Source organism: Oryza glaberrima, chromosome 10, assembly GCF_000147395.1.
Source record: "Oryza glaberrima chromosome 10, OglaRS2, whole genome shotgun sequence".
Classification (NCBI taxonomy): Eukaryota; Viridiplantae; Streptophyta; class Magnoliopsida; order Poales; family Poaceae; genus Oryza; species Oryza glaberrima.
The window spans coordinates 2,711,606-2,729,128 of record NC_068335.1 but is presented as its reverse complement, the minus strand read 5'-3'; the positions used below and the strand labels follow the sequence as shown (position 1 = coordinate 2,729,128).

Genomic DNA, 17,523 nt, shown 5'->3' with positions numbered 1-17,523 from the left:
GCAACAAGCCCTAGGCCGGGATGTTACAGCTAGGCTCCTCAAGCCCTCGAGGGACACCTCCACTAGTCGACCTCCTCCTCCCAAGCCCACTGCCGACTGCCACCGACACCTTCATTTGGGAGCTTGCTAGCAACACTGGCTCCTCGAGCTTCAAGCATCTTGCTTTTACATGCTGTTAGTATTTTTTACGACCACAGATAAATCCGCAAACCCATGGAATACCGCTGAAGTACTTCACCTTCGGGTGACCCCAAAAGGATATCGAACTCAGGGAACATGTGTAATCTATCTAAGGCTAAGACTATTCAAGGACAACAACTGACGATAGGCAGGCTAGGCTAGAGAGTCTTTCTATGGGTTTTAATTATCTAAGCTAAGCAAAGGTAATTCCCTATTTGTTGCTTCAGGCACCGACCCCTGCTGGTCTGCTAGCGTGGTTCCGGCTATAGCTCTATGATGTACCCGAACATGGAGGATTATTGGGACGGAATTCAGGGTTGTCACCACCTGCCGCCTACCTCTGGCAAATCCGTGGGATACACAACAAACAAAGGTAATCTCTACCCTAGACACCACGCCTAAGTTATTAATTACTACTCTAATACTTGCGTAGGAACTTTCTTCTTTATCTGGAGTCCTAGTACTAGAGCACTTAGTATGAATACTAAACAATGAACCCGCAAAGATGGAAATATATCTTACTTAGACAAAGTAATTAAATAACATAAGAAAGGAGCATGAATGCTTACTTTATAGAAGAAGTTTCTCTGAACCCGGAGCAGAGTGTACTGACAGCTCCGGTACTCCTCCAGAATTTCTCCTAGGAAGCTACACTCGTTGAGGTAGAAGTCGGATGAGTGCCAAACTTCCGGACACTCCTACATAGCTTTCTCTCACTCTCTACCTTATTCTAATGTACAAAAGATATAATAGAGTCTCTTGTAATTCAGCTCAAAGTTGTGTGTGTTGGAATGAGAGTGAGCTCCTCCTTTTATAGGCTCCAAATGACGGTTAGGGGTATGGGGAATGACCAAAACACCATGCAACCGCCTCTGGGAAGGAATCCAAGCCATCCACGTGGAAGCAGATGGCAGGAAGCGGCAGGAAGGGTTCAGCCGAACTGGTGGGTTCGGCCGAACCCAAAAACACTCCTCCCGGCCTCTCCTTCGGCCGGGAGGTTGTTTAATGGGTCCCCAACAACCTAGGCTATGTTTTGGCCCAATTCTAAATGGTTTTTATTGACTTATTGGGCCTCTAATCCATGTAAACGCGTCCTGAATGTGCGGAGGTGCATTTTGCCACATGACGGATGTGTTTTCTCCTCAAATTACCTGCATACACATATTTCACCAACACTAGTGGAAATTATTAGTAATAATCCCTATCACTAGGTTTGATACCATGTTTTATTTCATTATATGCAGGTATTGACGGTCAGATATTATGATTTAAGGACCGTCAACACATGCTCAACAAAGCCAAGGTCGAGCTCTAGCATTTCAAAAAGCTCCTCCGCCGAGATTCATGTCCCAAGCGTTTCTGTCTTGTTGAGCTCCTCCATCCCACCATCTCATCGAGCTCCTCCATCATCGCTGCCTGGTCATTGAGCTCTAGATCTGATCCTTCTCCTCGTACAGCTCCTTCATCGCCACCACCTTGCGAGCACAGCATCCACCTCCACCTCCACCAAGCAGCCCTTCCGCCTCCACATCATTGGTGGCAATATGAGAAAATGGTGGCTCTTCATCCTCCATGCATTGGTGAGGTCAAGGTCGAGCTCCGCCTCCTCACCACCTCTGATCAGAGCACCTCCTCCATGCACAGGCCAACTGGCGAGCTCAAGCTCCGCCTCTTCCCCCTGCCTCTAGCTATAGCTCTTCCACCGCCTCCATTGAACTCATGCTCCCCAACCTCGCCGCCCTGGTCTTGGAGATGGGTCGCATGAGCAGGAGAAGTAGTGGTGTTCACGGAGGCGCGACACAGAGTCCTGACGACATCTGGCCTCTCCCCTTTAACCGTGGTTGCTGTTTGGATCTCTTTCTGAGATGATTCTAACGGGGGCGAGTCGGCAATCCTTGGGGGAGCTCGGCGGCGGTGCTCCATAGTGAGGATCCCAGTAGCGACTACTCTCGAGGAGGAGCTCGGTAGCGACACTCCACATGGAGGACTCAGTGGCGGTGCTCCTGTGTGTTGCCGTCGCGAGAAGGGAGAAGAAAGATCGATAGAGAATGGAAGAAAGAGGATAAGACCTTGACTGATAGATGGGCCCTAGAGTTTTTTAAATATTATCTTTTCTGAATGAACTGCCATGTTAGGTGCCACGTAGGCTAAAATTGCCTGACCTAAAACAAGGGTGTTGGGGGTGGGGTGTAAGTTGGACGGTTTTGATAGTTCGAGGGAGGTGAATACTCGGTTTTAGAGTTTGAGGGAAAATTTTAGACAAAGGTATGACTTGAGGGGTATCAATTGGACTTATCGCATATTGAAATTTGAAACACAAATGTTTAGTGGTGACGAGTAAAGAAGGACGGGGAAGTATGACTTCGTATTGCAACATTAATATTCTCTATATATCACCTTTGTACCTTTGTTTATAATATATGATGTCGTTAGTTTTGGATCTGACAGTTTACAATCCGTCTTCTGAAAAACCAACTATGTATATCACTTGTTCTATTTCAATATTTTAAGCATGAGTTGTATTTTTTTATATTTGCACCAAAATTTTAAATAAGACGGAAATATATTATGTTCAAAAGTGAACAACGCCGTAAACTCAAAAATAAAGGGCGTACAAGTTTATGTGTTACGTACCGTGGTGCAACTTAATTTAATTATTAATAGTGCGTCATGAACGACTAATTAAGAAAAGATCAAAATTAATCATATTTTTTTCGTACCTCCGTTAGTTAGCTGCCTCGCAGTTTCGGTCTTTTAATTGCTTGCTCACCAAGCAGATAACAAGTCAAGATCGGACATATGCAGTCTCTCCAATAATTTGTCAATTACTTGCTCCCAAGTTCTCTCTTTCATCAAAGTATAATTAATAAAATATCTTCATTTCATTTGGTTTCATAACCTGATTCATGTTGGGTCAACTCCATTTTTAACCCCTTTCTCCCTTTCTTAATTTATCGGCATTGCTCTTTTCCTTAGAAAAATAACTTTATAATTTCTCTTCCTCTATACTTTGATCCCTTTTATTCGAATTACATATTACCTGATATATTACAAATGTGTTTATCATATATTATAAATTATTTTTTTTTCATATTGGTAGGGATACACCAAGGTACTATTAATTTTTAGTAAGCATATCTTGTTCTCACCCAGAGAACAAACGAATGTGTAAATTATTAGATGTTGATCTAGTCCGAAAGTGATTGATCGATAGTCTCGGTTTATTCAAATGGTCTCAATGTAAACACACGGAAATTTAGCCCACAAAAAGATTTAAAGATACGTATATTCTAGGACAAGTACGCACGTACGTACGCTGACTGAGCTTATATACGTGTGTACGTACATGGAAAATTGTTCTAAACTCTTAAGATATGTCCTCCCATCTTTTACATGCCGTTCGTCTAAATAGTTGTAAAAAAAAACTTTTAAAAAATTACAAGATAATTAGTACTTCTTCCGTCTCATAAAAAATCAATCTAGTACTAGATATGACACATCTTATTGAATGTGTCACATTAAATCTTATATTTACTTTTTTGGGGACGGAGAGAATGTTTAAATATGACTTGTAACAAAAACAAATATATATGTGGATATACTCATAGGTTTGTTTTTTTTCACAACTCATAGAAAGGCATATTTAAAACTGTATATTTCTCATATTAAAATAATATGTTTTTAACTATTTAGATGGTATATGAGAGACGGTGAAATATCGTCGAGAGTTTTAGAATCCTCTCCCGCGTGTACGCCAGAATAGTAAATTTACGTCGTTGTTGATGGATGGCTACAGCTAATTTTTTACTATTCAACTACAGCTATCAACTTTTAATTGGTCTCCATGATTTCCTCCTAATTAAATACATTCTTCTCCAATGATTCAGCTATAAAACCTTACCAAATCCACAAAGTTAATCACCATATTTAGCTGGATAAATCTCATCAGATCGAGCTAAGCTTGGAGGCAAGCACAAATGGAGCTCACATGGCTTCTACTCCTCGCTACTCTCCTCCTCTCCACCACTCTCCTCGTCTTCCTCTTCCATGGCGGTAGCAGCGCCACCGGCGGCGAGAAGCGCCGCCGCCTGCCGCCGGGGCCGGCCACCGTGCCGGTGCTCGGCAACCTGCTGTGGGCGACCAACTCCGGGATGGACATCATGCGCGCCGTGCGCCGCCTCCACGCGCGCCATGGCCCGATGCTCGGCCTCCGCATGGGCTCCCGGCTCGAGGTCATCGTGGCGGACCGGCGGCTCGCCCACGCCGCGCTCGTCGAGAGCGGCGCCGCCATGGCCGACCGCCCGGAGTTCGCGTCGCGCGCGCTCCTCGGCCTCGACACCGCCACCATCTCCAACTCCAGCTACGGCCCGCTCTGGCGCCTCTTCCGCCGCAACTTCGTCGCCGAGGTTGCGCACCCGGCTCGCCTCCGGCAGTTCGCGCCGGCGAGGGCGGCGGTGCTCGAAGAGCTCACGGACAAGCTGCGTCGCCGGCAGGAGGGCGCCGGCGCGGGCACCATCCTGGAGACGTTCCAGTACGCGATGTTCTTCCTCCTCGTGGCCATGTGCTTCGGCGAGCTGCTCGACGAGCGCGCCGTGCGCGACATCGCCGCCGCGCAGCGCGACCTGCTGCTCCACTCCTCCAAGAAGCTCAGGGTCTTCGCCTTCCTCCCGGCCATCACGACGCGCCTCTTCGCCGGCCGGATGAAGGCCATGATCGCCATGCGCCAGCGGCTGAAGGGGATGTTCATGCCGCTGATCGACGCGCGCAGGGCGCGCAAGAACCTGGTCGACGACCATGGCGACGCCACGGCGCCACCACCGCCGGCGGCGAGCGCCACGACGTTGCCGCACTCGTACGTCGACACGCTGCTCAACCTCAGGATCAACGACAACGGCGGCGAGCGCGCGCTCACCGACGACGAGATGGTGGCGCTCTGCTCCGAGTTCCTCAACGGCGGCACGGACACCACCTCGACGGCGCTGGAGTGGATCATGGCGGAGCTGGTCAAGAACCCAACCATCCAGGACAAGCTCCACGGCGAGATCAAGGGCGCCATCACCTCCAACTCCGGCAAGGTGTCGGAGGAGGACGTGCAGAAGATGCCGTACCTGAAGGCGGTGGTCATGGAGGGTCTCCGGCGACACCCGCCGGGGCACTTCGTGCTCCCGCACGCGCCGGCGGAGGACATGGAGCTCGGCGGGTACACGATCCCCAAGGGCACACTGGTGAACTTCACGGTGGCCGACATGGGCATGGACGGGGCGGCGTGGGACAGGCCGAGGGAGTTCCTGCCGGAGAGGTTCATGGCCGGCGGCGACGGCGAGGGGGTGGACATCACCGGGACGAGGGAGATCAGGATGATGCCGTTCGGCGCCGGGCGGAGGATCTGCCCGGGGCTGGGCGTGGCGACGCTGCACCTGGAGTACTTCGTGGCGAACATGGTGGCGGCGTTCGAGTGGCGGGCGGCGGAGGGGGAGGCGGTGGACGTCGACGGCGAGAAGCTCGAGTTCACCGTCGTCATGGAGAAGCCGCTCCGGGCGCGCCTCCTGCCAAGAGCCGTCACTGTTTGACTCTGGGTGAGCTTTGACATTTTGGGGGGGTTTATTAGACATTTGACACTCTCTCGCTAATGTAGTTTCATGCTTTGTAATAATGGTATTATTATTAGTTTCCTTTTGATGAATAAAAGAATTCCAATCTATTTTGTCATAGAACTTGACTTACTATAAACCATCATTTGACTCGTTCTATCCCATGACAACATTATGTATTGGTAAACTCTAATTTGTGTGTGCGCTTATTAGTTTTGTTGCGTGACGGGTTTCAGTGTCGTCTAATCAGACGAGGTGACGTGTAGACATAATGACTTCTATTATACGATCATTGCTTATTAGTTACTCTCTCTATCCCAAAATATAAGAACCTAGCACCGGACGTAACATTTACTACTACAATGGTAAATGTCATGTCTGTTCCTAGGTTCTTATATTTTGGGACGGAGGGAGTACTCTCTTTATCCATAAATATAAGAAATTTTGATTGGATGTAATGCATTTTAGAACCATGAATCTAGATAGAGGGTTTGTAGAACTAGAATACGTCATATATTCACTCAAAGTCACTTATATTTTGGGCCTTATATTTTGGGACGAAGGGAGTAGGTTGCACGTCGTTTAGTTTGAAAGATTCTTAACTTATCTAGACGCCTCTGAAACATTATGGAAAATTACAAAACCAACCCTTAAGTCACTTAAAGTTTGATATTCTATTTCATAAGTTATTTTGTTATAAATATCCACTCACCTACTCAGTATTTTTGAAAAATCATCGCAATATGCACGTGCTTAACTTAATCAACATGTTTTCATAAAGTATATTCTTGATATATTTTTTTTAAAGATTTCATAAATAGAATTGCTGATGAGAGATTAAATGTTGTCACAGTGAGTTTAGCTATATATGTGCTCAAAAAAGTTCAATCAAACATTTTAATGCGAGAGAAGAAAGAAAAGAGAAGAGATGAGAGAAGAAAAAGAAAGAAAGAAGATATGTGGGTCCGATATTTTTTTTCTTTTCATTTACATGTGGGTCCTATCATTTTTTTTGTTTTATATTTTGCTGACTAGGATACCACGTTAGCGAAACGAGAGATCCATACTGTCATAGAACCGAAATTGCATGGTTTTGTATAATTAAGGAGTGAAGATTTCTGGTATTGGAGATTAGCGATGTCATACAAATTTGACGTAAAGTTGAAGGACGGCTGGTGAACTTATTCCTTATCATTACTCCTAAACCTACCTAGTTGCAAAGGCCCATCCACCAACATGTCTTCTGCGCTTGTCGGTCGTGAACGGATTAGTTATCCGTTTCCGCTGACGTGAAAATTTAAAATTTGTCTTTTGCTTTGACTTATTAGGTCAACCGTTGGGCTCCTAGTTGCGCTCGTCCAGCATGTCTAGGCTACGTTGTTTGGTTGCATCCCCGACCCAAGACTGACATCCAGTTCCAGTCATCTTCCAAAGCGCCGGTGGCCGGTGCGAGAAAGGAGCTCAGTAGCAGGCACGGCAATGGGAAGATGATGTCCTAGTTGCTGTGTTCTTCCCAATCCCCATTCCGTTATTTGTTTATGTTTTTACTCCTTCTGTTTCTAAATATTTGATGCCGTTAACTTTTTTTAAACATGTTTGACCGTTTATGTTATTTAAAAACTTCTGTGAAATATATAAAACTTTATGTATATATAAAAGAATATTTAACAATAAATCAAATGATAGAAAAAGAATTAGTAATTATTTAAATTTTTTGAATAGAATGAATGGTCAAACGTATTTAAAAAAGTCAATAGCATCAAATATTTAGCGACAGAGTACTAAATTTTAGGAACAGCTAAGCATAGTTGGATCTGTAGGGATTCGTTCATTATATAACAACTATTTATGCTTTCCGTAGGAGTATGGGAGTGCCTTTTACGAAAAAAAAATATAGAAGTAACATTTAAATTTTCTATTGGACAAGTTTCCAGAAATTTCAGGATTGAGATAGAAAATAAAGATAATGCTGGCTAATTCATGTATAGCAGAACAAGAAACAGCCGGGTGTGCATTTTGACCATTATACTAACTAGCAAAATACCCGTGCTTCGCTACGGATAAATTATTTCTTAGACTAAGTATTAATTAGAAATTTTAATGATAATTAGAATGGATAAAACCACCATTGCATATTGATATACTCATGTTCTCATAATACAAGATGGGCGTGGATGGTCCGATGATCAAATGGTGGTGAGGACTGTGGTAGGATATATCTCATAATTGGACTCATCTATTGATGGTGGACATTGGCAACGAAGAAAACCAGAACAGCAGAAATACGACTGACAATATTGTTCTGATAGATAGAGAAAGAAACGACAACGGCGACCTCCGGTCTGATCTGGGTTGCTCATTTTTTTTCCGGTCCGATCTGGTTTTTCTTCTAATAATACACATGGTTTTTGCCGAGTTTTTTTTGGCCCGGTCTGATTTTTAATAATACACACGGGTCGCTCATTTTTTTCGTCTAATCTGGTTTTTGCCCGTGCGTTGTAACGGGTGAAGGCTATTTTAATTATATTATTGTTATGCTAGAAAAATGCACATGCTTCGTTACGGGTAAAGGAACAGTTAAATGCTATAAAGTCTAGAGTTAACATGTATATAGTAATGTTTCAAGATAGATAAATTATTTATTAGGCTAATGATAATCACGCCGGATAAAAACACGCTCTCTCTCTCAACCCTTATGTGATAAACTGTGATATCATTGCACTGGGTAATGGTGACTTGGTGAGGTGAATGAAATTTGACCTCAATGATTTATCGAAGCACCTTCATAGTTATCACAAATGCATATTTGTGTTTGGATAATTAATCCGCTCTACACGTGCAGAATGTGAATGATGTCCCTAACACATGGTCCCGATGATTGTAGCATTGGAGAAACGGACGTCCAAGCAACGCACCTTTACGTATAAGTAAATAATGAATTTTTTGGGAGTTCATTAATTATTTTAAACTACGTTTTTTATGACACTTTTATAATCTTTTTTCATAATTGATGATTGCTATAACATTGCATTGATTATAATCACAATGCAACAGTACAGTGCTATGTTCTAACCGACAAAACCTGAACAGTGCCAGCCATACCATGGCGTTCCTTTTTCTTTTTAGAAAACCTCTTAGCACATGATTAATTGAGTTTTATTATAACAAAAATTAAGAAAAATTATCTAGTATTTTATATCAACTTGTATATAGAAAGTATTAAAAACACGCTAACAAAAATCAAGATAGAAGGAACGGAGCCATGGTGTGAAGTTTCACGCCATGCACATATTCAATTTTCATGTTTTAGAAAAATACCGGTTGGTTCACGTGTTTATACTAATTTTTAATATAATATAATAAACTTTATTTTTCGAATTAAAAACCGGTGCACTATAAGATTTCAGAATCACTAAAAATCTTTCTTTTTAGTTAAAGAAAGAGGTGCAGAACTTTTGATTTTTCAACCATCGGATGTGCATGGTCCGTGCTAGTGGTTGAGAGAAAAAAAAATTAGGCGCAAATATGATTTGGGATGAGGGAGGGAAAGTAGACTTATTCTAGGGCCTAGGTCAACATATATTTATATTGATTTTTGTGAATATAATTTAATTATTTTTAATTTTCGAATTAAAAACTGATTTATTATAAGATAAGATTTCATAATCAATAAAAATCTGTTGAAAAAAGAGAAAAAAAATCGAAGGCAAATATAATTTGACGTCTGTTGAAAAAAGAGAAAAAAATCGAAGGCAAATATAATTTGACGTGGGGGAGGCAAAGTAGACTCATTTTAAGAGAGGCCTATATACAGTGCACAAGTGTAGGTGTAAAATTGAGAGGAAAGTGGGACTCGAACCCAGGTGGCCGAAGTGAAAACTTTCTCCCTTAACCAAGTAGGCAGACTACTACACATGACAGGCATTTACATGGAATATATATATACCGTATCAGACGCGGTTTTGGAGTAGATAAGAAAAGCCCGATCCGGCTGTTAACCGGATTAAATCTGGATTTTAGCGAAGCGCATGGTAATGACGGACGAAATTTTTCACGGAAGCCTTGCATATTTTTTAATTTTATATATATATAGGTATATATAGAAATCCACAAAATATTCACAAATCAAACCGCCACCACGCCGGAGAGAACCGCCGTCGGCTCAACTTCGAGGATGTGAGGGGGGCAACCAGGGAGGAAAGCTGTCGCCGCCGCTGCGGCCACACCGGGGAGGGGGAGTAGCAGCCGCCATTGGCTCCACATCGGGAGGGGAGGGGGCAGCCGCTGCCACCACGCCGGGAGGGGAGCAGCAGCCGCCGTCACGCTGGGGAGGGGAGCAGCAGCCGCCGTCACGCCGGGGAGGGGAGCAGCAGCCGCCGCTACGCCGGGGAGGGGAGCAGCCGCCGCCGCTTAGGATTTGAGGAGACGGAGAGGAGGCGAGAGAGGATGGTGGCGAGAGAGGAGGTGTAGAAAAAGAGGTGCCGCCGGCCAGGGGGAGGCGCCGTGGGGTGTGGTTGAGGGGGTGGGGGGAGGGGAGGGGAGGGGGAGCGGTGGAGAGGGACGGTGTCGCTGGCTGAGGGGAGGCGCAGTGGAGAAGGAGAGAAGAAGATACGGGCGGGTGGAGGAGAGAAAAAAAGAGGAACAAAAGTGGAGCGGAAGAAGAAGAGATAAGGCGGGCGGAAAGATCGAGACGCGAGCGCGCCGCTCTCTCGCATTCTCGGCTCCGCTCGGGTCCACTCTCTGATGGGCGATTTTTTTTTCGTCCGTGCGAAAAAAATTGGACAAAAAAACCGGACGAAAAAAATCAGGTGGTAAAAACTAGGCGAAAAAAACGAATCCGATTCCAGCGGTAAAAAAGGGTGCGAAAAAAATAATAAAAAAGAATCTGCCCGATTCCAAAACCGGCCTAAAAAACAATTTGGGCCCGGTTTTTTTCGTCTTTTTTTCTGAGTGGGTCATGATTTTATTTGGTTGCGGTTTTTTTGGGCCCGGTTATTTTACACCGCTGTTTCTGATCAGTTTTTTCTTGGCGCGCACGAAAGGATTGAATCCTAAATAGAGTTACCTAATATTTATCTTTAACTATTATAAAGATTGAAGATGATTCCGTCCTCACCTTAATTTTCATCCGTCATATGTGTTAGACATGTATAAAACCAAATTGGACAAAAAAAAACAACCAACTGGCAACACAACCAAATGCCCAGATCGAAAAAAAAAACCATCCACTGGTGACCCGGACAAAAACTACCAGATCAGACAAGAAAAAACTCAACGACCTGGATCGTAGCATAAAAACCATCTGTATTATTAAAAAAACAGACCAACTATATGTATTACTAGCAAAATGCCCGTGCTTCGCTACGGATAAATTATTTCTTAGACTAAGTATTAATTAGAAATTTTAATGATAATTAGGATGGATAAAACCACCATTGCATATTGATATACTCATGTTCTCATAATACTCAAGATGGGCGTGGATGGTCCGATGATCAAATGGTGGTGAGGACTGTGGTAGGATGTATCTCATAATTGGACTCATCTATTGATGGTGGACATTGGCAACAAAAAAAACCAGAACAGCAGAAATGCGACTGACAATATTGTTCTGATAGATAGAGAAAGAAACGATAAGCAACTAACTAGTGAATATGCTCCCCACTTCACTCTAACCTGAATCAAATTCCATCCGACAGTACTGTCATTTCCAGTATTGAGCAATGAGCACTTCCAATTCCAATGCTTGTTTAGCTAGCTATATCGAGAAAGTCTAGTTCCCATGCTCTGTTCAGTTTATGCAGTGCAGTGATATGTAAATCATTTCTAACTAAATGTGTAAAACACAATTCCTGTGCTAGGTGTAAGCTGATAGGCATAGTAAGCATGGTGGTGTTCAGTGATCCAATTTGAACTGGAACAATAAAAACCACCGATTTTTTTTCAGAATCTAAACAAATGAATCTAGGCTATAGCTAGTAAGCAGAAACCAAGAATGATCACAATCCTCTCTGTGCCATGCACTTGTATACCTACTGCATCATTCGTTCCAAATGGGCTGTTAGATCTGTTGACCCTAGTACAAGCAGCGAGTACCAGCACCCAAACCAACTATATGTTTGATTAACCTCTTGGGCAACCAAAGGACATGCAAAGCATTATCACAAATGACACATTATACCAAAGTGAAGTGCTTCTTCAGTTTTCCTTCACCAGATAGACAACATCGAATCACATGTTCACAGCAAACACAAAAGGACACAAAGCTAGCACCTGCATAAGGAATAAACTAATGCGGCTAGGTTACTACTGATAGGTACTTAATTCAATTAAGCATGACCGAACCATTAGTTTGGATCGATCTCCACTTGTAAAGAGCCCACATAAAAGGTTTGTTTTGGATTTATCTTCTTCTTATGCCTTGGACCAGAATTAGTAGCAACTAATTTCTCTCCAATATTTGAACCATATTCTTCAATATCAGGCAACGCACCAGCAAATGGAACCTTAGGCTTCTTGGACGTATCACATGGGGGCAACAGTTCTGCGGCTTCTGCCATCAATAAGCAAACAAAAGCCAATTAGCCACACAAATATGCAAATGGAAACGTGACTAGATGAGCGATGAATCACTGGAATCCATGCCAAATACCCCAAAATACTGCATTTCCTTCAATATTAGAAAAACAGTCATATGATCCACCAAAGGCCAAATCCCCCAGATTGCACGTCATAAAACATCTAACTCAAATGAAGAACATGTGTGATCACATTATGTCACTTACAAGAAGTTATATAGTCATTCTAAAGTATGTACATATCTGGAAATAAAACTGACCTATCAAATAATACTACTCAAATGTACATAGACAATCGGAAAGTAAAGCAACTCCGGGACAAAAGTACAACTTCATGAAGAAGCATAAAGAAAATACACAACACAGTCAATACATATAAAAGTATCGGGTAAAAAGACTGCACTGGCTTCAAGCTTCTAAGAAGGCCAATTGAGTTACTAGTTTGATATTTCAATTGGTTCAGGTAAGTTTTTCATGCGGTTGTTGCTGATTCTCAAAGTGATATCAACTTATGGTAAAAAGATGTATACTGAAGCCATGTCAGTATGTACACGTTAGTACTACCGCAAAACAAGCTGAACAGAGACCTAAAATTTGGAATAGCATGTCATATGCAGGACAGTTCATCTAGGCATCAAGCAGTTAAAAGGAACAATGATTTTCACCGAGCAAATAGAAGGCATTCACAAATAACCAGCTATAGAAAACAACATGATTTTGCTATCGTACAGTGTAAAATGGCATGGGAAGAAATTACCTTTAGTATAAAAGCTAGAGAAAGGATAATACAGGCCTCCTTTCAGGATTTGGGGAATATTCTTGAATTGCATTGACTGCATATTGACCATGAAGAAACCAACATGCGTGCTCAAAAATACCACATCATGTTCCTCTGCAAAGCACAGAATCACTGGTGCCCATGTCTCAGGTCCTGTTCCGAAAGAAAGGAGCCTGTCCAATTCAATGGTTTTCTCCAGCACCCATCCAGCAATACCATCACGATTGGTCTTACCCTTCCATACATTGAGACTGAAATGTGTCACAGCAAGGATTACAAGCCCACCACCATCCTCTGCTGGTGCAATATGGAAGCCGCCATACGAATTGGTACGCAAATCCGGTGGCGCGTTAACCAGAGTTGCTGTCTGTTTAACCAAATTGAACTGAAGGATTGGGCACCCATGATTTCCCAGCAACCAGTAGAGGAAATCCCCATCCAGGATACTGGAAAATGACATGTAATCCCCAGGACTAATCGGGGCTGAGACCACATTTCCCCAATTGCCGGTCTTGGATGAGTAAACGCAGATGAACGCCACTGTCCCGCTCGTGTCAGTTCCTACCACGGCCACCTCGAATGGGTTGGAGTAGCAGCCGTCGCCGTCGACGCAGCGCACCGACCCATGGTAGACGACCATGTCCCAGCGATGGAAGAGCGCCGGGATATCCACGGCGCGGCGGTCGCCGGTGAGGGGATCCCACACCATGAGTAGGCGCCGCCTCCGGCTGTAGTGAAGGACGCGGCCATGGCGGCATCCGAACAGCTGGTGGTAGTCCTCGCCGCTGCCGCCGGGGACCCGCCATGAGAAGCGCGCGGGCGGGATGCGGTCCGGCGAGTCCAGCGTGGGGATGAAGATGGGGTATACTGAATCTTCCTTGAAGAGGCCGAGGAGTGGTGGCCGCCGGTGGCGGGCGCGGAAGCGGCGGAGGAAGGCGGCGGAGGAGAGGAGGCGGCGCCAGCGGGTGCAGACGAGGGAGGCGCGAGGGAGGGAGGACGGCTGCGGCGGGAGGCGGAGGAGGATCTCCGAGAGGAGGTCGTCGTTGTCAAGCGGCTGCGGCGGCGCCGGCGACGGCGAGGTGGACATCTCCGTCTGCCGGAAAGTGGGATTTCTGTCTGTACTGTACCGCTGTAAGGTAACACCGTAAAACACTTGGATGTTGGATCCCATAAAAGAACAAAAGAAAAAAAAGGACTTGGATCGAAAGACAAAAAAATAAGTTGATTTTTTTTAAGGAATTGCTAACATTATGTCGTCAGAAAATTCATCCCCAAATCTGGTAAATTTTACTCCCTCCGTCCCCAAAAAAAGACAAACCCTGATTTCCGTGTCCAACGTTTGACCGTCCGTCTTATTTGAAAAAATTATGAAAAAAATTAAAAAGACAAGTCACGCATAAAATATTAATCATGCTTTATTATCTAACAACAATGAAAATATGAATTATAAAAAAATTCATATAAGACGGACAGTCAAAGTTGGACACGGAAATCCAGGGTTTGCCTTTTTTTGGGACGGAGGGAGTAGGTCCCTAGATATGCTTCGCGATTTGTGCTCAATGTGCTTTTTTCTCCAATTCCGGCGATCTCTTTCTCCCGTGCTGGCGACAACCCAAGCTGCGATGGAGGGCCAATGAATTAGGGTCCCGGGTTAGGGTGGAGGTGGGAGGGATAGGATGGGGAGGGGGAGAAGAGGGAGGTCGTCAGGTCCAGTGGGATGGTCATGGGAGACAACGGCTTGGTGGTAGGTGGCGGAACAGACAGGCAATGAGGCGCCAGCAGCGGCACCGAAGCCGAAAGGGGGATGGGGGAGGGCGATGGGCTGGCATTGGTGGCGGGTGCATAGAAAGCTTGTGGTTAGGAGGTGGTGGTGGATTTGGCGGCGAGGAGCCGTCGGAGGCAAGGAAGACAGCGGAGCGAGGGCATCTCGCCACCGACGGCTCGAGGAGGAAGAGGGGAGGGTGGTAGGAAGGAGGCTGGCTGGGGAGGTGTTGACGAAAAAAATCAAACACACCGGCCTGGGAGATCTGCTTAGCTCCTATGCAGATCCAAATCTTGATGAGATGCGGGCGTGCCAGCCAGTTTGATCCTGCAACTGACAAGATATGCAAATAGTAGATCAAAACAGCCGATCGGCTGACAAGCCGATGGAGTAGTTCCAACCGATAGCCGATAATAGCTGATGCCGATACCAGCCGATAGCGATATGGTTTAAGCAATCAGCTATATGTCCAATGTAGATAATGATATAAAGGCAATCAGCTGATGATGATATAATAAAATAACAATATAATGCAGTATAAACCAATCGGCTAACAATGATATGATAAATAAGCATCGATCCGAAGGTTAAAGCATACACCGGCTGGAGGTATGATGTCATGAAATCCAGAAGATTGGATTAAATAGTGAAACCTTTGTTGTCATCGGCTAAATCCAACTTATATGTATATGCAATCCTTATGAGCCGATGCAACGTCCAGATAACTCACCGGCTAAAACCCCGATGAAACCCTTATTGGCAATCAAGAAGCAGGCTAGAGATTATGGTTCTAAGTACGACTTAGTACATCAAACTTAATTGATGCAGTACTAAGTATGAAAAGAAACATAATACCTAGACAATCAAGCCGTTGACTGAGTTTTCAGGGTGGTAGATGTCTAAGCTAATCTAATCTAGCAACGCAATTTAGCCGATACCGGCAGAAACCCTAAAACGAGAAGCAGCCGATAGAGCTAAATTGATATGCTAAGACTAGATTAACAGAGACATATGATAAATAGGTAGGCAAATATATCATCCAAACCAGAGCAATCCAAGAGGTCGAATGTACTGATGCAGCCTTGAATAACACCGACGTAAACGATACAATTGCCTGGGCGGGCGGAACATTGGACTTAAGCCTTAGCCGGAGATCGAACACCGATGCAGCCCCGCGTCAGGTGCCAAGTCCCGCCGGACGATAAAATAAAGTAGAAAAGGTAAAAGGTGGCGATGCGCTGAATTGTATTGATCGTGAAGATAAATTACATAGGCCCCAGGTGTACATATTTATACCCATGGGTTGATACAAATCCTTGTCGGACAAGAAAGAAACTTTCCTAAAGATAAAAGGAAAAGATAAAGTCCTTATAGGACACTAAACACGCTTTCCTAAAGATAAAAGGAAACTAACAAACTATTCTTTATTAATAGATAACTTGCCATGCCGCATTCTCTTTGAACTCGGTCTCTTCTGGATAAGCTTCCTTTAGTAGATCAATTTCCTTAACCGAATATAGCAAGAATCCGACAACTGACGACTTGACAACTCTCATTGGCTAATCTCAGGACTTCGAAGCCGATGCTGACTCTAAGCCGATGACTACTCCGGGCTTACCAAATTTCACTGTTAACAGGAGGCCTCGCCGACACTTTTTGGCTAGCTGGTGAGGCCGAGCGGGTGGAGCGTGCGCTCGTGCGTGAGGGAGGGGAGCAAAGCGGCTGTGGGAGTCAAGACTGAGGTAAGAGGGAATTGAAGAAGATATTAGGGTTATGTGTTCACTACAAGAATATTAAAGGGATATTAGGGTTAGGTGTTTTTTTTTCAAATGACATATATACAGACTCTTTTTTTATCAAACATAGTGTAGTTTCCATGAAGATTGCATATGTTTTTTTTTTCAAACTTGTGGGCAGTTTTTTTTTCTACCCAAATTGCTAATTGGTGCAGTAGTGCTTCGAGCGCACACTTTCGACACATTAGCATCCCACCCATGATAATACATGACGTAGAGACTGAAAGGAGACTGAATCATATCCATTCTTCTCGCTCCCCAATCTTCTTCTCCTATCCACTCCTCTCCCACTACGGTTGCTACTGCTGCATCACCGGCATCCGGCCATAGCCTCCATCTCTGTCCTTGGTACCGGTTATCCTCTATCCGTTTCGTTCTTCCTCAGCTCCTCTCTATCCCAACCAACCTTAGCTCCTCCAGCCCTATACTATTGTCTCACCCTATCTCCTTAAACCCTAGCCGTTGGGGCAACGGTAGTTGCTAGGAAGGATACAGCGGCTAGGAAAGCAGTGATGTGGCAGCTTCAAAGAAGGCACCTACTTGGTGGTGGCAGTAATAAGGTAACAATTGTTGAAGTCAAAGATGAAGATGGATTTGAGTGTCTAGTTGATGTTTGGTATTAAAAGTTTTAGAATTTTGAGATGAAACTTTTCAGTTTTTGAATTGAAAGTATTTGTGATTTGAGATGAAAGTTTCAGATCATCAGTTGGAAGTTTTGTGATTTGAGATGAAAGTTTGATACTTGAGAGGAAATTTTTTATACTTGAATTGAAAGTTTTCAGAATTGGGATGAGCAATAAGGTAACAATTGTTGAAGTCAAAGAAGAAGATGGATTTG

At 44.2% G+C, this 17,523-nt stretch overlaps 2 protein-coding genes across 3 annotated transcripts; one reads left to right on the top strand and one right to left on the bottom strand.

Moving 5' to 3' along the window:
* Positions 1–4,120: 4,120 nt before the first annotated feature.
* Positions 4,121–5,981, top strand: LOC127752870 (cytochrome P450 89A2-like). The gene has a single exon (XM_052278308.1). It carries the CDS (start codon positions 4,158–4,160, stop codon positions 5,748–5,750), a length of 1,593 nt encoding a protein of 530 aa, XP_052134268.1. The 5' UTR covers positions 4,121–4,157; the 3' UTR covers positions 5,751–5,981.
* A 5,362-nt stretch (positions 5,982–11,343) lies between these two features.
* LOC127785696 (uncharacterized) lies at positions 11,344–14,262 on the bottom strand. 2 transcript variants are annotated; one of them, XM_052313096.1, is made up of 2 exons: positions 13,107–14,262; positions 11,344–12,321 (listed from the first exon to the last, which is right to left on the bottom strand). In XM_052313096.1, exons 1-2 carry the CDS (start codon positions 14,212–14,214, stop codon positions 12,119–12,121), a joined length of 1,311 nt encoding a protein of 436 aa, XP_052169056.1. In that variant the 5' UTR covers positions 14,215–14,262; the 3' UTR covers positions 11,344–12,118. The 2 variants fall into 2 exon arrangements, with proteins under 2 accessions (XP_052169056.1, XP_052169055.1); XM_052313095.1 differs by having other exon boundaries at positions 11,353–12,324.
* Between the last annotated feature and the right edge of the window lie 3,261 nt (positions 14,263–17,523).

What these genes read in the sequence shown, in the direction of transcription:
- LOC127785696 (XM_052313095.1), bottom strand. Translation starts at nt 14,214, where the DNA reads ATGTCCACCTCGCCGTCGCCGGCGCCGCCGCAGCCGCTTGACAACGAC. An exon ending in CTCTAGCTTTTATACTAAAG is followed by an intron (nt 12,325 to 13,106) that starts GTAATTTCTTCC and finishes TATTGATGGCAG; the next exon opens with AAGCCGCAGAACTGTTGCCC.
- LOC127752870 (XM_052278308.1), top strand. Translation starts at nt 4,158, where the DNA reads ATGGAGCTCACATGGCTTCTACTCCTCGCTACTCTCCTCCTCTCCACC.